The sequence below is a fragment of the Pelmatolapia mariae genome, linkage group LG7 (assembly GCF_036321145.2).
Source record: "Pelmatolapia mariae isolate MD_Pm_ZW linkage group LG7, Pm_UMD_F_2, whole genome shotgun sequence".
NCBI lineage: Eukaryota > Metazoa > Chordata > Actinopteri > Cichliformes > Cichlidae > Pelmatolapia > Pelmatolapia mariae.
The window spans coordinates 51,087,471-51,109,301 of NC_086233.1; the positions used below are offsets into that span (position 1 = coordinate 51,087,471).

General features: G+C 40.0%; 3 protein-coding genes across 4 annotated transcripts; all 3 read right to left on the reverse strand.

Moving 5' to 3' along the window:
• Positions 1–4,551: 4,551 nt before the first annotated feature.
• On the reverse strand, positions 4,552–8,338 carry LOC134631823 (zinc-binding protein A33-like). The gene is made up of 6 exons (XM_063480378.1): positions 7,946–8,338; positions 7,682–7,777; positions 7,299–7,529; positions 5,378–5,400; positions 5,178–5,296; positions 4,552–5,102 (listed from the first exon to the last, which is right to left on the reverse strand). Exons 1-6 carry the CDS (start codon positions 8,336–8,338, stop codon positions 4,552–4,554), a joined length of 1,413 nt encoding a protein of 470 aa, XP_063336448.1.
• A 2,164-nt stretch (positions 8,339–10,502) lies between these two features.
• Positions 10,503–14,360, reverse strand: rapsn (receptor-associated protein of the synapse, 43kD). 2 transcript variants are annotated; one of them, XM_063481083.1, is made up of 8 exons: positions 14,136–14,360; positions 13,121–13,459; positions 12,333–12,491; positions 11,626–11,724; positions 11,397–11,519; positions 11,228–11,281; positions 10,839–11,038; positions 10,503–10,575 (listed from the first exon to the last, which is right to left on the reverse strand). In XM_063481083.1, exons 1-8 carry the CDS (start codon positions 14,358–14,360, stop codon positions 10,503–10,505), a joined length of 1,272 nt encoding a protein of 423 aa, XP_063337153.1. The 2 variants fall into 2 exon arrangements, with proteins under 2 accessions (XP_063337153.1, XP_063337154.1); XM_063481084.1 differs by lacking the exons at positions 11,228–11,281; positions 11,397–11,519 and having other exon boundaries at positions 14,136–14,327.
• A 1,171-nt stretch (positions 14,361–15,531) lies between these two features.
• On the reverse strand, positions 15,532–20,371 carry kbtbd4 (kelch repeat and BTB (POZ) domain containing 4). Its single transcript, XM_063481085.1, has 5 exons — positions 20,284–20,371; positions 18,935–19,409; positions 18,705–18,846; positions 18,135–18,241; positions 15,532–18,055 (listed from the first exon to the last, which is right to left on the reverse strand). The coding sequence occupies exons 2-5, from the start codon at positions 19,394–19,396 to the stop codon at positions 17,195–17,197; spliced, it is 1,572 nt and encodes a 523-aa protein (XP_063337155.1). The 5' UTR covers positions 19,397–19,409; positions 20,284–20,371; the 3' UTR covers positions 15,532–17,194.
• Positions 20,372–21,831: the final 1,460 nt, after the last annotated feature.

Sequence of the window (21,831 nt, forward strand, 5' to 3'; positions counted from 1 at the left end):
CAAGACACTAATAATATCAATGCTAGCTTGCCAGTTAGTTTCTCTGAAACCCAGACCAAATCCAGTGTCAAAGATCTTGTAATAATACATTTGGTGAGGAAAAAGTACACATGTACTTTTTAATTTAAAATCCACTGTGGTGCTGTCATTATTAAATTTACTAAAAGAAACAATGCTAACCTTCACAGTCTTGAAAGTGTGTGAGGGATCTTCCTTTAGAAAATGAGGTCCTCTGTCCTCTTCCTTTGTGTAGGGCTCTGGTCAAAGAAGTCAAAAAGAAAACAAAAACACTTTTTAAACAGTGTTTATGAAGCATGTAGACAGCTCCAAATTCACAGCTTTTTGATGCATAATTCCATCAATATATGATTATCATTGGAGATTTTGAATCAGGCTTATCAGGACATTCAAGTAGAATATGATATCCAACCTACCACCAATATACATAGATTCTGTAAAAGTTACCACACTAAATGTCCAGTTGTGAAATATGATGACAGACTTTACTTATCAGCTTTCTTTCAATGAGTTCATCAGTTGAACTGGATAACCTAAAACTTAAACAAAGGATTAGATTTCGCAGTTGAACACTTACATCATCTCCGAAGCATCTTATGAGCCTAGTTAGCCTTTCTATGCCGCTCTTGATTTTGTACAGCTCCACGAACCTCTCCATAATGGTCAAGCACAGCAAAAAGGAACCCTTTCAGGTCAACAGATGTAAGACGGGCAAATTCTGCTTCAACCTGAGCAATAGAAGAAGAGGGGTGGAGAGTACAGGCAGAATTAAAAAAAGATTCTTTGAGACCCAAATTTAAGCAAACAGTCATCTGAGGCCCATTAGAGAAAACACAAACACACAAAAGCAAACAAACAAAAAGATGCACTTTACCTGCCGTTCAGCAAACAAGGAAGTTCAGAGAACAATAAGCTCTGTCTTGAAATCTTTTAAAGTAGAATGATTGTGAAAATGACTTATGTGATGTAAAACTTTAGTAAACGTGCGATTAAAAGAACACTGAGTAAAAGGACAAGTAACAGTTTCCTTATTCCTCAGATGTTTACCTTGATGAGCAATACTGTTTTAGTCCAACTGCCTCATTAAAGTTACACAACAGGCTTTTTACATTAAAGCCAGCAAGTCCATTACATACTCCCTTTTTAGATCTGAAATACTGTGCAGATTCTGTGTATATGTAGTGGACAGCAATTTACCCCAAAGAGCGCAAAGTTTGCAAGTCCACCTCATTTAAATGACAAAGTCAAATGTGATCATCTAGACCTGTGAAAATAAATTAATGACAAACTTGCAGTTATGGATGTTATTACAACCACAAGAACCTAAACAGTCTGCTCTGTTGCTTTTGTTAATGAATCATTTGTTGGTAGCACGTCTGAATATTTAGTTTATGCCACCTGCATGTGATCATCAATAGTGCCATATTACTTCTTAAGAAGTACCCTGACACTACAATCTTTATATCATTTGTTCTACAGAGCTATTAAATTACAATATAATCTGAGGTGTTTCCAGTATGACAAAATGCACAAATTGTAACTTACCATTTGACTCCACTGACAAAAATAAATCCCCAGCATCAAGTTTGGCTTCACAGACCTAAAATAAGTAAAATAAAAATATATGTTATAATTATATTGTTTTCGCCATTTATTCATGTTTGCTAATTTTCTGACATATAAACAATGTTAGTTTTGTTACAATACAGAGAATGCAGTTTAATTAAAAGGTAAATTATGCAAAAAAAAAAAACTTCTGCAGTATACCATGCCAAAAATCAGTGTCTCTGATGCCAATTATTTTATCACTACAGCTCGTTTAGTATGGAAACTCACACAATCTAGTCATACTGATCACAAGAGTTCAAAAATAAGTCAAAATAGTGAACTGTTGTTAAGCATAAAGCATTTCAGGGTAACAAATAACTGCACAATATAATTAAAGCAAAAAATAAGCACACTGGAGGACTATCTGATAAAAACTAATATAATGCTGGTTTGTAGACCATATTTTGTCTCTGTCCTCAGTGCACTCTTGCAGCTTAGCATGCAGCAGTTAATAACACCTTAAGTGATTACATAGGGATAAACAGATGACAACAAGCATCCGAGTCCTGCCAAAAAGGTCTTTTTGAACCCAGCCAGTTATTGGAAATATTGCCAAAATGAACTTCCACCAAAATACAACAGCCTGTGAACTTGAAAGGAATTTACAAGTACAGAGACAATATGAAATAAGCTTTATTAATTAGCTGAGTTAGCTTGCTAATATCGCAACAGTGGTTGAGTGCACAACCTTAAAGCTAGCGGCACAATACTTGTGATTTGCTCAGCGCCACATTAAACCCATAAAAAAGGCCATATGTCAGTTTATTAGGTCAAGTTTGGTCATGACACACAAGCTGGACCTTGTCGGCTAAAGTTACATTAGCTAAAGCAAACATTTCGGTAAAAGAGAAAAACACACGTCATGCCATAAATTCAAAACATGTTCCAACTTTTGTAGCTCTCTTTCCTTATAGTTATAACCAATGTTACTCACCTTGAAAGCATATTCCAAAGAAGACGATTAGAAAACGTCCAAGTAAAGTGAGCATGTCGTTAACCGCCAATTCCCCATGATGCACCTCGGTAGCAGTCACGTGAGGCAGTTTTGAATCCTGCTGTGCTCAACTTACCCGCATTGTCAAGTTCACATAAGTTTCTGATTTAGCTGGACATGAGTTTTCAAGTTAGCTTTTTTTGGTGTAATTGGGACGTTTTTAACTTGTAATTCTATGTTATAACAACAACTTCAGTCATCTATCGTCAAACTGATATAGAATAATATGTTGAAATAACAAACAGCTAGAATTACATTTTACAGTGTAGGGGATCATCAGATTGCTGGCCTTGTCTCTAACACCTTACAGTATTAGAGACAGGCAGCTGTTGTTTGCATTTGAAGCCATATAAATAAACTTGAATTCTAAATTAAATAAATGGATTTTATTGCTTTTTACCTTCACAGGAATCCTTTTACTTCAGTTTTGTGTTGTGCTGCATTAATAGTTTGTCAATTAATCATCCTGGCCCCTTCATCCCCATGCTCTCCTCTTTTCTCCTAACAGAAAAGCCTCAGGCTTTTAAACCGGAAACGTTTACGGCGATGTCACAGAACAACACACCTGCAGCCCACACATAATAGATAACACCTTTTTCCACTATTCAGGAACTGACAGCACTAATAAGAGTGTCTGAGTGCTTACCAGCAGTGCTTAGTTTCCTAATATGTGTTGTCACAGAAATGTCATTAACCTTTACACTAGATGCCAGCTATTTCACGTCGTTTGTTGGTTTCTTCTACATATGGAAGTATCCTTGGGTAAGATACTGAAGCTTTACTTTTCCAACCTCTGTTGCACAGTTAGATAAATAAAACATTTTATTTTAAAATCTAAAACTGGTTTTTATTTTTACCTGTCCTTGCCTGTCATAGTGTATGCTAGAAATACTTGAAAAGGGAAACTATAAATATTCAGAGAGAGAACAACCTGTCTCACTTCTTGTTTTCTCCATCTCCCTTTGATAAAGGATTAAAGTTATTTTGTTTGTTTTTTTCATTGTTTTAGTGTTTATGTAGTTATTTGAATTTTGTTGGGCTGTGAAAGAAAAAAAGCTTAGGTCCTTTAATTAAGAAGTACTAGCAAACAAAGGAAACATGCAAACATCTGCAGCCATGGATTTCACTGCTTTTTAAAGTTGATCTGTATGTGAGGATGGGAAGAACAGACACAGAAACCACATCCTCAAGAATGAACAATAAACTGACCTCATCATAGGGATTAATAAAGTTCTATACTATTCTAATCTAACTCTATTTGACATCAGAGAGCTGCATGTAAAGGAAAGATGTGTCCAGAAGAGAAGTTAAGCCAGCACCACTGAGTCAGATCAAAAATGATCAAAAGCAAACGATTCCACCCTGTTCCTGAAACTGTTTCTACGCTTTCTGATATGCTGCTCAGTGTCCATGGCTCCCTCCTTTTAAATCCCATTTATCAGTTTTAATTCAGATAATTCCCTCTGAGGGTAAACACAAGCTCCAGCAGCTCTAAGCTGAGGAAACAAAGTACATTAACTTAGTTATAACGTAATGATGTTACATTATATCAAGCAGGCAGCTTCCCAAATTAAACTGTGACTATCACCAGGTAACCTGGGAGTCTTTCCTAAGTCACTAGCAGGTGCGAATCAGTTCACTACTCCAGCACAGAAACACGGTTGATGAGATGTGGGTTTTTTTTTAATTATTAACCTTTGTCACCATGTTTGAAAATGAAGCTAAAATATCACTTTGCCTGAAAACACAATGCCTCTGTTTTTTCCCAGAGTTATACCTATGCCACATACAAAAGAAAAACAGTGTCTGAAATAGGTTCATGTCTTGTTTAATCAGTTCCACTCCTCAGACAGTTGTTTCCTCCTGAATTCCATGTGTAAAGCATTGATTTATCAGTCAGCTCAGCCTGTTAAATATAATGTAGCCTCTGACTATTCTACTTGTACTTTTATTACCTGGGGACAGATTTTCAGTTTGCTTGATTTTTTTTTGTCTTCACACAATCCGGGGGAAAGGTAGGGGAAAACCTTCTCAGTAAATTTGTCTTTGAATGTGTGGATCTTTGTAGAATCTGCAGCATTGATGAAAACGACTTTTCCCTTCTCGTAGTCCAGCTCTACTGTAATCCTGTTGGGCTTCTCCTTCATTGGGAGCTTGGAGCGAGGTGTGGTCTGTGCCCACAGTGAGTCTCCATTGCTCAAGCCAATTACCCAGAAACCCTCAGCAGGGCTGAGGAAGATGGTATTCTTTCTTTGGATGGAGTCTAGAACCACTCCAATGTACCAGTCTTTGCCTTGGCCCACATCTACGGTCCAGCTGTGCTTTCCAGATGTAAAACCAGTGGCTCCCAGCACAGAAATACGGTTGATGAGACGTTCAGGATTGTTGGGTAGGAGCTTCTTGCTGCTGTATTGCACACAGGACAGTTCTTCAGAGAACTCTAGGTTGGACTGGGCAGTGTTTGGATCCAAAACAACAGGAACTGGAAATCGTAAAATTCAGTTAGTTGAAAATATGATAGAATTTAGAGTAAACTTGAATTTTTTCTTTAACCCACCACATCTGACAATGTCTTCCATCTTCTTCCAAATTTGAAAACTAAGCGATCCCAGATGCTTTGCAGAGTTTATCAGGATATCTCTGATAACCTCTGGCTCTCCAATGCTGCATTGGAGCCTGAAACATGTTAAAATTGTTAAAGCATTCTCTCATGGAAAGGATCAATGCTGATTTTAGCACATAGTGGGTTATGCTTACATTTTCTTTGTCTTCTTGTAGTCCTTAAGTTGAAGAGAGAAAGTGAAAGAGAGTACATTAAGGGCATGCTGCATTACAAAATCACATATGCAGTACAGCTGTATTATTGGAAATTATTGACTGGAAGGTAACAAACATGTACAATAATTCAAAACTACACATACTGTATATGTACAAATGATAAACTGCGCTATGGCAGGTTTCATTAACCTCCTAACCCTAAATTTAAGACATACACAGTGAAAACTGCGACAGATACATGGACAGGAAACTCAGATACAATATATGAAACACATATGAACTATGTAACGTGCAGTGGAGATGAAGCCAGCTGCGGAGGTGTGCAGGTGGATAGCGAATGAGCAACAGCTTCTGACTTTCCACACGTAGTCATTTATTTAAAATATCAAAAATAAAAGTGCAACCTCTGCCACACATTACTTGCGAGCACACTAGTCCGCGTACACACGGGAGAATCCATTACAGGGAGAGTGCAAAGAAGAACAAAAAGTGGGTGACACACCAGACATGAGACAGGAGGTGCCGCCATATGGCGATACACTGCATTACAACAGCAACTGTTACAACTAGAAATAGAGAGGAACAATTCTGAACAATTGAACTTGTCTGGAAAACGTTATGCTATGCTTGATACTAATGATCATAATAATGAGGTGACATTTGGCTGAAATTTAACTCTGTAGCACCACCATTAGGCCAACCTTCAGTGTGTCCAATACTGTTTATGATCAAATAGCCTTCTAAACTATAACATTCACATCAGTTTGATTTATACAGTTTTGTATCAATTGGCAACATGCAAAACATAATACAATGAACCACCTAATTTGCTCAGATTATACTGTGGATTAATATAGTGGCCAGCCATCCATTCATCCATTTTCCATCCACCAGGCAAGCATTTTGACAGGGTGGGAAAGTAGATTGACAACTTTACTCTTATGCCAAATCTTCCACATCACTCTCCCCTCACTCATAAACAAGATTCCAAGATGCTTAAATTCCTAAACTTGAAGCAGTAACTCTTCCATACCCTTCAGAGTGAGAACCATGGCCTGTGGCCTGTGACTTATCCAAGTCCTCCAAAAACCTCTAGATTACTTAAGCAAACTCCCACCGACCCTCCAATATGTTCAGGAGGACAAAAAGTTAATCTAGTGCTAAATTACCTGAAACTCCATTGTTCCCCCTGAATCTGAGGATCAACTCATGTGCTTTCCCAGGGAGGCTGAGAAGTCTGATTTCTTTGAAGCTGGAAAACACTTTTGATTGACCTTCTTGAAAAGGTCAATCAAAACCCCAGTCGGCCAATCCAGAGGTACTGTACTCACTTCCTTGCAATGCTACAAAGACATGTCAGCCACAGCAGTGTCACAATATCCAGAGCTTTGAGAAACTCGAGGTGAATTGCAATCCATCCTCAGTGGCCCTACCGCCCAAGAGTTACTTAACTACCTCAGTGACCTCCCTCTCAGTGATGGTGTTATATTAGGAGTGTGGCTGCTAAGTGATAGGTGGATGCGTGCACATGTAGCTGTAGCCAACAGCTGTGGTTTTAAATGAACACGATTTAAACTCTAAACAAAAACCTCAGGCTTCAAAGGCGGACTTCATGATGAATGCATTATACCATGGTTAATCTTTTGTTTACAGCCTTTTCTCTTAAACAAACTACAATAACAGGAAAAAGTTACTGTCGGGACTGTGCACAGCGAAGCTTCATAGAAATGTTTATTTGCCATATATAACATCCGATGTTTCTCTACTACTACTGTGCTGTTTTTAATATTTAATGTGTTGTTGTTTTAATTAAATCATTTTTACTTGACTGTTTTTAGGACAAATAATCTAGAAGTTAATATAAATAAAAGCAGTCTGTAAATAATGACAGTAAATGTACCTGTAGAAGCTGTATATCCTGTGCTTTGAGGGCTTTTTCAATATCACTGATCGTGGAGGAGAGAGTGTTGATCTGCTCTTTAATGTTTTCCAGCTTCTTACACATGATTTGAGTCTTGGTTTCCTCCTCCAGTTTGAGCACCTTCAGCCTTGTGTTTTCCTCGTCCTGAAGCAACTGGTGGAACTTTTTAAACTCCTCCTTGATTGCTGTCTCATTTTCATATGCTTGCGTCTGCAAGTTAAGGAATGTGGGGTTTTTCAATGCCAGTAAAGAGAAAGAATGGTTGTCACGCGGAGGGATTTTTCAATCTAAGCTGGAGGCAAAATAAAATTGCATGCTTGGAGTCGCTGTCAAAATGTTAGAGGCAGTGGAAAATTTTTTACCTTGATATAGGTTTTAGTTTCCTCCCATTTCTCCTTTGTATTCTTCAGTCTTTTGAGTTTATTCTGTAAAGACTCAAGGCTGGCTGATATTTCTGCCTGAAATTCAAGAAGAAATTAAACATTCAGAGCTCAAACAAACAGCTGATTAGTCTTGTTAATCAGTTCAGGCCTCCTAAGATTCTTTCTATTAAAATTTAACAAATAGACAATATAAGTGACTTTCTTCCACTGTGTTGTGGTTGAAGTATTTCTATTTTCACAAACCTTTTTCTGTTCGGCTGCTTCTTCTACTGGGCTGCATTCGTGGACTTTATGCTCTTTTGAAAGTTGGCAGATAAGACAGATGAGCTCTCCGTCGTTGTGACAAAAAATCTTCAACTTCTCGTTGTGCTGACAACATTTGTTTTGACTGCTGGTCATTATAAGCACTTTGTGTTCCTTTGCGACATTGTGCAGTGCCAGATTAATAGGAGGTCTCTCGGTGTCAGACACGATGCCACAGACAGGACACTCTCGCAATCCCTTCCACTCCCAGTAGTTCAACAGGCAAACTCTGCAAATGTTGTGGCCACATTTTAAAAGAACTGGAAGGCAATAAATGTCCGTGCATTGAGGACAAGTTATGTCTTCTTCAGGAACCGTGGTTTTCGCAGCCATCAGGTTGAAGGGTTTCTATCGAGTGAGTTTACAAGAAAAATTCCTTGAAACTTTCAAGGCATTGTGACTGTAGGCGGTTTCAGTAAAAGATGGCCAACTGGTATTTCTGGTTAATCGTGCAAGTCATCCAGAAAAAGCATAATTCCCTGAAGCCGTGGTAGTGGGTTGGAAAAATTATTTTGTTACCAAATTACCAAACAAAAATACAAAAATACAGTCACTTTCAGAGTGTTTTTATTTACCCACATGTTAAACACAAGAAGGTGGTTTGACTAAATGCATAAACATACTAACAATGCATCGTAGTCAAACTCTTACAGTCAGCTTCTCAGACATGGATTAAGCCTCATCCGAGACAGAAAGAAAATTTTAGTGAAGGTCTCCATGATCCAGGCTCAATCCATGTCTGGACAGCTTAGACATTATCGAATAAATCATGTTTATATCAACATGACGTCTAGAAAAACATAACAAATCTACATGTATTTAAATGTTGTGGTATTACTGCATTTATCCGCAAAGGCAAAAACAGAGGTAGTTTAAATTGTTAAAAGATGAGCGGCGGCTGTACTGTCAGTAAAGTTGTTTTTTTATACTACAAACAAGACAACAAGAATAATATATGGCAGATAATATATGTGCATTACAGCGAGTGAGCTACAGGTAAACAGTCAATCAGCATTATTTTGAATGCAGAGAGCGCAAATAAGATTCAGATGCCATTTAGAAGCAAGATCAAATGGTGCTCTTATAATCAGAGATGTAAGTGCTTATTCAGAAACACTTGTGTAAATGTGTTGCTCTCACTTTTCTCTATCTCCAATGTGCACTTAAAGTATTTCAAAAGGCTCCTGTCATTTGTCAACACAAAATCAGATCTTTATCTCCTTATCACTATGCTGTTGAATTGATCAGTGTGTCCCTTTAATGGCCACGGGAGTACTTTAAAGCTATCTACAAGCACAATCTCAACAGGAAATTTAGTGAAAGGAGTTTTAGTTTTTGAGACAAAACGACTTAACGTGAGAAACCTCAGTCTATGACGGCTCTTTTCATATCGTTCCTTAGAAATGATTTATAGGGGATACGAATAATAAAAGCCACTAAATAAGAAATAAATAAAGAAATAAATACTTATGCAGTCACATTGGTGCATATTTTGAAGTATCTAAACTTTTTTTTTCAGAATCGTAAATAAAAAAAAAACATGCAACCCCTCACTGACATGATATCTCAGTTAAAGTGGCTTCGCTAAAATACCTTTCCAAGTAAATATTCTAAATATACAGAGATTTCACCATTTCACAAATACAATACATTAAAATACACTGAACACATTTGCCCCCAAATAACTGTGTGTAAGTGTGTGGTTGGTCAAAGATCCTTTCCCCGTAGGGTTTTCTTCTCAAAACGCTTTGAATTAATGAATGTGAAACATTCCCAGCAATGAAAGGAAAAAGGAAACTGGCTGGCTCCTGGATCTCTGTGAATAAGGACAGAAGAAAACAGCTGCATGTACCTGTTTTGTAAAGACATACTAGTTTTTGAATGGTTAAGAGATTTTAGTTCGTTTCAGGACTTACAAAACACGTCAAATAAATCAAACTTTTAAAAGAAATTAACATGAGAATAGTATGTACACAGGTTTCAGTAATAAATATGGCTCAACTGTTGAGTAAAGAACAAAGTGTTGTGCTGTAAAAAGTCAGCATTGAATCTTTGAATCTGAACAAAAAGTCACGACACTAAGTCTGGGGAGATATAATTTCGTCTCACTTTGTACTAAGCAATTCCAGTGTATAAAATAACAATCGCACTATGCTGTAAATGTTCTTTTGACGGTCCGTCTCCTGTTTAAATGCTGCAACAAACGGCCAGTCATCAGAGACCATGTAGGCTCTTCAGCTTATCTCGAATTGCAACACTTCCATCAGTTATACCTCCTCTGTCAGCTTCAGACTGTTGTCTAAGAAAGATGGATGCCTTGATCGTGTCTTCTGAGCCACACGCTTCGACACTCTGGATTCAGTTCAGCATCCTCTGCTCAGAGCAATGAAACACTCCTCAGCACATCCTAAGGCTGCCTGCGTCTCTCAGATCAGTCAGGAGCCTGTGAGGCACCATGCCGTGTCTGCAGATCCAACGCGCAAACACAGCCTCGCAATCACACAAATCCCGGCTTCATGGAGGACTTGAAGCATTTAGGACATCCTTTTGTCCCATTTGTCTGCAGACACCTGAAATACAAAGAAACATGGGAAATACACTCTTTAAACTACATCTAGATTTGGTTATGAGAACAATTTATAGGTGACGAAAATCCAAATCACAATCAGCACTTTGTTGTTTCTGCAAAGTCGTGATGCATGCCCAATCGAGCAGGATCAGTGGCAAAACATTTCATCGTTCGTCCAAGTGCCTTGTTTTTCTCCCACTGACATCATTGCATTTCTCCAATGTAATGTAACTAATAGCAGGCGAGATTTGAACAGACACCCACTTGAGATGGAAAATGTGGGAACAGGGTAAGGCCTGCAGCTTTTGGTCCCTGTCCCCGATGGACTCTCCACACATGCCGCAGTAGAGCTCCAGCTCCTCGACACACTGGAGGAACTTCACCACCTGCTCTCTGACCTCGTTCAGCTGCCCCCTGCTCCGATAAATCCCTTCACTCAAGCAGTGAACCTTCAGTGTGCACAGCTTGTATAAGAGAAAGAGTCACAATGTCATTGCTTTACAGTTTAAAAGCATGAGAAACTAGTGTTTAAAATCTTCAGGTGTCTTGTTTTGTTTAACCAACAGTCATCTTTACAACCACGACTGAAAGAAAACAAATCTAGAATAAGAAATGGCTAAACTATCCCTGCAGCTTTTTTCCTGTTCAGTTACCTTGTTTCCCATTCCATCCGCCAATTCCTGTGCTCGCTGCAAAGAATCAAGAGCCTGGAACATGAACAGGAACACTTTATAAATACCAGATGATCACTTATTTTGAGTACAAATAAAACATTGTGTCCCTTTACTGTCAGAATTTATATTTGTGTAAACTGTAGGGCACCTTGTCAAATTCTTTCTGCAGAAGCCAGCACTTTGCGACTCCCAGATGGACGTGTGCTTGCCCAAGACGGTTTCCTATCTCAGTCATAATACCCAGCGCAGACTCATAACGAGGGAATGCTTTCTGAACATATGAAGAGAAAAAACCCAAAAAGGTAATTGCACAGACTAGTTGTAGATGACCAGTTTTGAAATTTTACATTAATGTGAATGCAATACTGGCACTTTACATCAACATCATGTCTGCAGCGATGAATGTCTGCAAAGTTTAGCAAGCACAGTGCCTGAAGAGGCCGGTCACCATGCTGCAGGGCAATCTTCATGGACTCCTGTTGAAGCAAAAGACAGATTGTTTATTGGTACAAAGTAAAGAGCAGACATCAGAAGAGTCCTACCTCCATCATGTAACACCAACACCCTGAACTAAATCGAAACTCTAAGCTGCATCCTCTTAACTGCAGTTACACAGATTTATTTGTATCACAGTGTGCATTGAAAGAGAGATGTGATAGGATAAATATGAGCTGTTGTCCGTGGTATCCTGAATATGTCTGGATGTATAAACTGTTGGGTTAAATGTAATAAATCTGAAATGCATCCTGCTGTCTTGTTACTATACTTCTACACTTAGAGGCAATGACATCGAGTTATCTTTCACCCCCCGGTACATAATTAGAACAGAGCAAAGACTAAAGCCACCCTCTTCATTAACACTTTAAACCGCGCCTCTCTGAGCATATTTTTGTCAGGGTCTAAGGCCTCGTACAAAAGAACAACTGCCACTTGCACCTGTTGGCAGCGCAGCATCTACTGTCTCTGCAGCTCCAACTTCAGAGCAATCAAAGGCATGGGGGTTGGGTCAGCAAGATGGCTAGGAAGGCTCTGAGTTATGTAAGTTTGTCTCCGAGGACAGTAATGATGTGTTATAAAACAATACCTCACAGCACTCCATGGCATCTGGCAGGCGCTCCAGTTTCCTGTAGGCTACAGACATGTGGTACTGGCTCATGGCTCGATACTTGAGGCTCCAGCCTTTGCCGTAGTCATTGACAAGTTCGGCCGCTTTGCAGGGGAAGAACAGGGCTTTCTCAAAGTCCTGTAGGCACATGTGAATGACCACTTAGGTGACACCAGAAAAGGGCGCCACATCTTTTTAGATACTACTAACATTAGCATTTTGGTTTTTAATCTTCTTAACAAGAGCACTCAGACAATATTTAGTCTGTGTGCCCCCCGCGTTGCGATGCAGGATGTAATATTTTTTTGTGTCATAAAATAACATGACACATGAGTGCATTCTTCAAGCAGAACTTCATCACTATCCCATTGAAACCAATCCTCTCTGGGAAGCCAGAGGATTACATATACAAATCTCAGATGTCAAGGGTACTACAAAAAAAAAACCCACACACACCAGCCGGCCAACTCACTCAGCTCTTGTTTTACAATGCCCAGCACTACACAGGCTAAGCATTGATGATGTTGGCTCAGATGTTCTGCAGTGTTGTCATACTCTGTGAATACGCTGGCAAAATCATTGATTGTGGAATCACACGTGCAGTCCAGTGAATGTTTTACTCAACGCAGCGGAGACGTTTGGAACGGCCAAAGTATGTAAGATTTTTACATTTATTTATCGGTAAGCGCTCATTTTTAGGGAAATTGAGCAAAAAGTAATGATGGGAAAACAAGAATCACTTGTCAGAAAAACAGCTTTTTGAGTACCTTAAGCTGGACGTAGATATTTCCCAGACTGCAGCAGACTCTGCACTCCAGCATCTTGTCGTCGTTGTTGTGTGCATAGCGCAGGGCTTTCTCGTAGCTCTCCAGGGCCTTCTGGAAGACACTGAGACCCAGGAAGGCATTGCCCATGCTAAGACATACCTGGCCATTGAGTTGCAGGCTGACAGTGGTACCCTGCATGTTTAAGCAGGTCTTACAGTATGAGACTGTTTTCTGGAAGTCGCACAGCTTCTCGTTGCTGCGTGCCAAGTTCAGGTAGCCCTCCGTCAGGTAGTCTGGGTCCTCCATTTCTCTGGCTGTGTCAATTTGTTCAAGGGCATACTGCAGATAGAGTAAGAGGATAAATGTTGCAGGGAACATGCATAGTCTTCAACTTCACCCAGATTCAAAGACTTTTTAATCCGTTAAATTCATTCAGACATAAGACCCCTACTTTTTTACAGTTCTCATTAAAGCTGAGTTAGTGAGAGCGGGCGCTGCTTCAGGAAGGATGATTATGTCAACAAGACACCCCACACTCATACTTAGGTTGCAGAGCACTTATTTACTCCGCATCATGTGGAAGCTACAAATTAACCCATGCTTCTCAAGATCGCTGTGGTTGGAAGAAGGTAACCTTTGACCTCTTCTCATGAAATAATCACTGACACATTGCGGAAATGTTACAATGCTACAACTGTGTAAACGGTGGCACTTCACAGCTGACATGATGACATTTAAAATTATGAGATATTCAGTGACATTTAGTAACTGGAACAGGAACTGCACACACACGCCTACTGCTGGTTGCATAACAGAAAAATGTAATCGCACAGTATGCAAAATGTGAATAATGTCTTAACATTAGTAATATAAATAAAGCGTGGCTGTTTAGTCTTGGAATATGAGTCATACATGTATGAGCTACAGTTATTGAGGTAGATTTTTTTACTCCTTTACAGAAATGCTAGATATACTATACTATTATACGTGGCTCGCTGTGGTTTTGATAGCCTACCTTTAGCATGTCTTTGTACTTTCCCATTTCTGAGTGAGCTGTGATCAGGCACCCCAGCACTCGAAACTTTCCTCCGGGATCTGAGGTCTTTTCCAACACTTTTGTCCACACATGCAGAGCTTTGTCTGTCTGATTGGACTGATACAACTTTAGACCCTTCTCTATCTGCTGCTTGGTTTGGTCCTGGCCCATCTCTGGTGCAAGGTGCCTCATAAAAATATTCATTCGTTTAGGCCATGCAATTTCAGTGAGGCAGCAAGAAAATAGATCCTTGCCATGAACAGTACAACTCCAAAGAAGATCCCCTGAAGATGATCCCTCTGAGAGGTTTGTGCCAGAAGGCCCACAGGATCCCGCTCTATCAGCTCCGGCTGTGCTGAGATGGAAAGGAAACTGGATCCACCAAAATGAGAAGGCGACACACCAAGACCATTATTACCAAACGGTTTACGGAGAGCTGAAGGGCCAAGCAAATATCCTCCCCATTTAACCGAGCCACGTTTCCCCTTCACCATTAAGCATTTGCAAAATTCTCTCTCAGATTTCCTTTCGAAACACGTCAAAGAAAAATGTTTCCCAAGCAGTGTGATAGCAGTGGTATCCCAGAATATCTAGTCCCTCCACACCCACCAAAAGGAATTCTCAACACCCCGGTGTCCAACCCCCCCCCCCCTCCGCCTTCCTCCTACTGCTGGCGCTACAGCAGATGGCCCTGTCACTCTAGACCATGTGTCCCTTCAGGAATTATGTTCTGCCCTCAGCAAACCGTCCCAAGGTCACTACAGCTCCTAGCAATCTACCTTTACACTAAACATTGCTCAAGGACTAACTACACGAGTGACATCACAAACTTCTGTAGACTTAAAAGCACTCATCCGCAAAAACATCCGACCAGACCCTCACATGGGCGGCGGTGAACTGTGACACCGTTTCGCGAGCAGCTTATATCCAGACACTCAAACTGCGCCCGTCTTACTGGTGCTCTTAGCTTCAATTCCTATTGCGAGTCCTTATGGAGACTCATATGTGGCCCCAGAAACCCCCACCCCTCATCTTATCGTCAGCAACTGATGCTTAGAATAGTTCACAAAGTCTGACATGTTACTGGGCTTGGGTTTCAGCTGCATAGCCTCCTGCAAAACATCAATGGGATCAAAGTTTTGGCGTCTGTGTGGTTGCTTTCTCTCCTTCGATGCCCCTTTTCTCTCACAAGGACATAAACAGATAAATGTTATTTAAGTACTTTTTTTTTTCTTCAGGAAAAGTTTTCCAGACCTACACAGGCACAATTTGTAAGTGCATCACTGTATCTAAACACAGGATCAATGGTAGCATTGTTAATTCATTAAAGGTTATAAATATCAAAACAACCACTCAAAGCTTGTAGCTACAGCAATATATTTAACATTTCAGATAATGGTTAACTTGAACATGTATGGTGTACATCAAAAAATACAATCTTGAGACAAGAAAATCTGAAAAGTTAAAAAACACCCTTTGTTATCATGTCTATGCACACACCAACTTAAAGTGCCCGTACTATACTTTCATGTTTCCATTAACCTTCAGTCTGACACATTTAGTGCATGTAAACCTACCAGAAATGCCACATTTGTAGCCCAGGCTTCTGTTCTGTGACTTATCTTATGTAACACATAAGCATAATACCCGCCCGATGGTTAGTTTTATTTTAAAAAAAAAAAAGGTGCCTGAATTACATCCACAATCCACCATAATTTCCTGGGAATCACAAAAAACTTTCCTGGTACAATACTACAACAATGGTTATCATAATGCAAGTATCCTCTGCAATACTTCACATCTGTGGAACTGTAGAAAAAATAATCCTAAAAAGGCATTAAAAGTATGAGTTATGTATTTAAGCACTGTGGTGTCAATAATAATACATGTATTATTCTTATTATTTTTATTATTACTGGCACGTTGTGCTTCAAGCCTTCATTCCAGATTCAGTGGTGATTCAAACAAAATTCAGTCAAAAAACAAGAAACAAATGGACACAAAAATGAAAAGAATTAAGATTTATAATCTTTTTATAAACCTATAGTTATTAAAATCATTACAGTAAGATTTACATTTTAATGCCAATTCATTTTATTTAGCTCCCCGTGAGTTTCTTACCTATGATATATACTGTGTTATTAATATTTTGCCCCACCTTGTCATGTTCAAACTAAAACAGCTGTTGTTTTGTTTTGCTTCTTTTTAAAATAGCAAATTCCCAATCAATATTTTCTCTTCACAGCTAAAATCTTGCTAACAGCAACACTGTGTGACGAAATGTGATGACCATTCACATACGTTGGAGCTATCGTTTAATATTTACAGATAAAATAGTCGTTCAGAAAAAGTCAGAAGCTGCAATATATTTTGAATATAGGTTAAGCTTTCATAACCATTGTGGGTTATGTACATTAGGCAACTTTGCTTTGCTTTGATCATTCTAACAAACCAATCAGAGCAAAGTGTTTTTCTCCGGAGTGGGCTTTAAACAGACAGGGCAATAGTTATTGGAATGAAAAGGCCGTGTACACACTCAGAAAAAACGTGTTTCTCAACATTAAAGTATGTAAACTTATTCTAGTAGACTCTGAAAACAAGTATAACATGAGCACTTTAAAAACATCTTGTGATATCTGACCTACAATATCATGACACACTTACAATATAGTGAAAGATGCCTTGTGTTCATTAATATTTTTACACTGAAGCTGTTCATGCGTGTCAATAAATGAGGAGTGCACAGAAAACAATAGATTAGTTCATCACTGTTCACAGCATCACCACAAATTGGATTCTCGGCTAAGGAGCCGACAACGAGACACGTTGTAGTACAAGCGACACACCGCTGAACTGTTGTTGTGTGGCCGGTGGTGGAGTCTGAATGGAATAAGTGACACAGCTGAGTAAATACAACTCGTGGACAAATTTCTTCACAGGACGTCTCCATGAGTGAAGTCTTGGTCAGTCAACCAACAGTCTTCCCTGATTCTCTGTGGCTGGTGTGTTGACCACAGTGTGAACGTACCGCGGAGAGCTTAGGCCAAAACAAACTGCCAGTTTGTGAGGAGGATCTTAATACCTCTGATTACGGAGACGACAGACGTGGCCGGGTTAAACTTTAAAGTATTTGCGTCTCCTTTCTTACATTTGTCTCTGAAGACGTAAATACAGCCATTACAACTGGCCACCTTCCACAGTGAAGGGACACAGCTCCACGCTTCGGGGAAGCGCAGGCGTGTGAAGCTCTCGAGCAGTGGGTTGTAACACACCAGTGAGTCTCCTTCTCCTACGATAAAGATCACGTCCATGTGGACTGCTGCGTGCATGCAGCCGGCGAACGGCAGCATGTAAGGTTTGATCTGGCACTTTTGGGAGGAGGTGTCGAAGCACTGAATGAGGCGAGAAGGCTTTGTGAAAAAATCCATGTCATTCTCCTCCCCTCCCAGCAGGTAGATGGTGCCTCCCAGGTTGACGCCAGCAGCCCCCGACACCGCGGTGTCCAGCTGGTTGGTCTCTGTCCACATGTTGTCCTTCACTGTGTAGTAGATGACGGCATTAGAGAGCGTGTCCTGCAACGTTTTGCCTCCCAGTGAGTAGATGGCATCCTCAGTGGAGACGGACACCATAGTGTGGTGGAGGCGGTCTCTGGGAAGTGGTGCGCAACGCTCCCAGTCCATCGTGTGCATGTTGCACTTCCACATGCGCCGCGGGATAGAACCCCCCACCACATATAGGTCCCCTCCATGTTTGCAGGCTGCGGTGATCTGATGACATAAACTGTTCTGGCCACTCACGCTGATCGCATCATCCTCATCGCAGTGCAGCGACACGGCCAGAGAGTGAGTTCTCGTCTCCTCCTTGCCAATCAGGTAAATATGGACATTCTCACCAATTTCCTGAAGACGAAGAAAAGGAAACATCAGCAATGTAAATCTTTTTTAAAAATATTTCACAGCTCCATATGAGAAAAATTACCTTAAGATTTTCTTGAAGGATGCAAGAAAACTCCTCTCTCTCGACTTTATTGTGATTTATCCATGACTCGATGGCCACTGTTGGATTCTGAGAACTTGGAACACCATCTGAACACAAACACAAGGCATGTTTGAAACTAGATCAGAAGATGTGGTTTTTTTTCCTGTTAAAGGATCATAAAAATGTTTTCTCTGTTAAAATTGTAAAAATTTAAAAAGGCCTTTTTTTGAAGAATATCTAGATTTAGCGTTGGGTTTTTGTTTTTTTTGGGGGGGGTTTTTTCAGATTAGTTCAGGCACAGTGTTCATTATTCACACATCCTACTTTCAGGATTTAAATAAATATTAATGCATCAATTGTTGAACTCAAAGCCAATAATAATACCCTTGTTTAAAATAATAATTAGCCCTTGTCAGCAGCAGATGGCCACATTTTTATTTGATTTATTCATTTATTTTTTAATCATACATGCATCATTTTTTTGCAATGCAACATTAAAATCCTAAATGTATTTTAATAAATATGTAAAAATAATTGCTAGTCTGGTGACAGAGAAGCAAAGTGTTATACCTTTGATGATATCTAGTAGTAGACAGAGGGGCAGATTTAGAAACTCTTCAGTCTGGTGCAGCTGGGCCAGGTGGATTTTGGCACAGTGCTTCGCTGCAGTATACAGCTCCTGATCACTGTGTCTGTCTGCAAGCCACATCACCTAGATGAAAAAGGAATTACTTGTATTGCAGCACCATTGCCAAGAAGCAAGGACTATGAGAACAGGTGTTACAAAAACAATAATCCACCTGCAAGCAGTTCTTGACCTCCACTGTTCGGGAGAGGAAGCGCGAGCATTCTTCAAACAGAGCAGTCAGCTGGTACATGTCCGCCATCTCATAGGTGTCCTGCAGCTCCTCCACCCTCAGTTTAATGGTACCATGGTAGATGTAGTCAATCAGCAGCTGGAAGACGGTAGCGCTGACATCCTTAAGCTCAATAATGCGGTTGTGCGACTCTTTGAGATTGGAGGTGAACATGGAGCGGAAAAAGCTGCTCTGCGCAGACAGCACCAGGCGGTGCAGGTGAAACTCTTTGCCGTCAACGGTGATGGTGACATCAGCAAACAGGCCGTCCTCCAGGCAGAGATCCATAATACTCTTCACCACTCGGCTCGAGTGGGAGCGGTCCGTGAATGTGTACCCCAGGAAGTAGTTTTCCTCGCCCACCGATCCCCCAACACTGAGGCCACCCTCCTCACTGGACTCCATCTTTTCTGCTCGCCTGTGAAAAAGTAACAAACACTGATCGACATGTTTATACTCAGATGTCAGTATATTTTCAGCATATCTAGTTAATAATAACACGCCACTTTTCCAATAAAACCTGTCTCCAATGAGATGATATGGTTCAAATTTCAGTGAATGTAACTAACTAGCCTATTCGCATAAGTATATGCGAATAGGCTAGTTAGTATAAGTATATGCGAATAGGCAATGAGTCACTTTTGCAGTATAAACTAAACACAGATGATAAAGAAAACTCTCGAACTCTTTAAAATTAATGACTATTTGAATTATTATAACAACATAAATGTAAACCATTCTAACACGGTTAAGTATGTAACTCTGAATAGCTGTCCTATACATCCTTAAAACTTAAAACAGAAAGTCTTTCAGAGCGTTTACACATAACCTTGCCATTTATTTTAAGTTGCTGCCACATGCTTTGTAAATTTTATTCGTTGTCCGATTAAGTGTCATTCACAAATGTTTCTAAATTCTCGCCAACATCAGGAATTTAGCGAGTTAATTCACAAATAAACAACTGAGTGCAGATACCATGCTAGCTGCTCAAAAACTCTATCAAGATGCCATTAAATGTAACGATAAAACCCTGCAGTTACATTATGTGTGAATTCATTGACATAGCAGGATGCTAGTTTACATTTACTACGTTAATCGTGTTAGCTGTGCTGCGTTCACGGATAGGATTAGCTAGCATTAGCACTAAAGCAGTTAGCAGACTACAATCCTCTGGAGCACAAATTCAACCGTAAAATTATGTCGACTGTGTTATTACTAGGGCTGTGAATGAGGCAAAAAATAAAAATAAAAACGCAAGGCTTTAAATGTGAGTAACAAACAAATACGGTTACCTTTATCTCCACTATTCTATCATTCAGAAGGAGCTAAACTGTTCACCGGAAGTAAATAAACTTTTTCAGCACGCAAATATGACACATTCACCGGCACCAATGGGTGCTACTGCATCCCTGTGGTTAAGCTGTGTTACTGCGGTTTCTGCAACTTGCAATTGGGTGTGTGGCACAGCCCCCTGCTGGGCCCTAAGGAAACTGCACGAGGGCCGCGACAAGTCGCTTAACATTAAAAAAAAACTGTAATTAAATGTTTACGTCAAAACGAATCCGTAAAATCCACATGGTTTACACACCTGTTTAACTGTCTAATCTGCCAGTCACATGGCAGCAACTCATGTCATGCACTCTAGCATTTAGACGTGATCTCATGTAGACGTGGGAGACGTACTCTCTCTCTCTCACTGCTATGACACATGGGACGGTATGTGCATCTGTGTGTTGTCTTGATATGGGTGGCATGCTTCTTGAATAATATTTTGGGAGCTTGCCAGTTTCGTCTTGCCTTTTATGTTCTTCTTCTTCCTCCTTCCTTTAGGGGTCATCACAGCAGATCATCTGCCTCCATCTCAGCCCATCCCTAGCATCCTGTCACACCAACCATCTGCATGCCCTCACTGCATCCATGAATCTTCTCTGTGGTCTTTATCTTTTCCTCCTGCCATATTCAACATCCTTTGTCCAATATATAGACTATCCCTCATCCGCATGCGTTCAAACCATCTCAGCCTTGCTGACCACCAGTATTGAAACTCAACTACCTTAACTGGCTTTTCTCTTTGCAGCTTCATTGGAACAGGAGTCTCCTTCTCATTCACATACGTGTATTCTGTGTTGCTTATACTGACAGCAACATTCGATCATGCATAATTTAAAAAAAAATGGCGAGGGACACATGTGTTCCATCGAGCTGCACTTATTAACAAAGAGGGTGAGGTAAGACAACTTGAATGAATGTCATCCATGCAGTGAATTCTTGCATAAAAGATTGTGAATCAGTGCAGGAATTCTGCTTACATGTGCAGAGCTGGCTGACTCACTGACAGGGAGTCCTGGTAGAGATAAGAAGTTTACACAAAAATACTAAAGTTTATGAAGGAAAAAAATATGGACTCACCATTTTTCTTTCCTTGAATTATTTATGTTGAGAGGTTGCCTCACTTTGAATTCACTTTACCTAATTTCATGTATTTATATTTTTTCTTGTTTTACATGAATATACTGTGCATTCATGTGCTTCCTATATTTGATGTTCATGCTGGAAATTTGCTCAATAAAAGAACAACAGAATTAGTTGCCTCTCTGAGCTCTGCTCGCTGAAAGCTTTCCATCCGTTTCTGTCTGCTCTGCATCACTGCCAACTGGCTTTTGGTCTCTTTTTCCAAGGTGGAAAAATGCACGGTATTCAGTCTAAGCTGCGCCTGCCTGAAGTCACAAAAGAGTACTAGGAAGAGTAGAGGTGAGGAGATGAGGTGAGGAGTGTATTATCTGCCGATAACAATCAGAAGAAGAATGACCGCGAGCTCCCAACTGAAAATCTTCCTCCAG

Excerpts from the sequence above, each read along its gene's own strand:
- LOC134631823 (XM_063480378.1), bottom strand. The coding sequence starts at position 8,338 with ATGGCTGCGAAAACCACGGTTCCTGAAGAAGACATAACTTGTCCTCAA. Across the intron at positions 5,401-7,298 it reads AGGATATACAGCTTCTACAG|GACTACAAGAAGACAAAGAA; the intron begins GTACATTTACTG and ends CTTCAACTTAAG. Across the intron at positions 5,297-5,377 it reads TACAAGAAGACAAAGAAAAT|GCTCCAATGCAGCATTGGAG; the intron begins GTAAGCATAACC and ends AACATGTTTCAG.
- rapsn (XM_063481083.1), bottom strand. The coding sequence starts at position 14,360 with ATGAATATTTTTATGAGGCACCTTGCACCAGAGATGGGCCAGGACCAA. Across the intron at positions 11,725-12,332 it reads ATGCCATGGAGTGCTGTGAG|GAGTCCATGAAGATTGCCCT; the intron begins GTATTGTTTTAT and ends TTGCTTCAACAG. Across the intron at positions 10,576-10,838 it reads TCCCACATTTTCCATCTCAA|GTGTCTGCAGACAAATGGGA; the intron begins GTGGGTGTCTGT and ends TTTGTATTTCAG.
- kbtbd4 (XM_063481085.1), bottom strand. The coding sequence starts at position 19,396 with ATGGAGTCCAGTGAGGAGGGTGGCCTCAGTGTTGGGGGATCGGTGGGC. Across the intron at positions 18,847-18,934 it reads AGGTCAAGAACTGCTTGCAG|GTGATGTGGCTTGCAGACAG; the intron begins GTGGATTATTGT and ends TTTTTCATCTAG. Across the intron at positions 18,242-18,704 it reads ACTACTAGATATCATCAAAG|ATGGTGTTCCAAGTTCTCAG; the intron begins GTATAACACTTT and ends GTTTGTGTTCAG.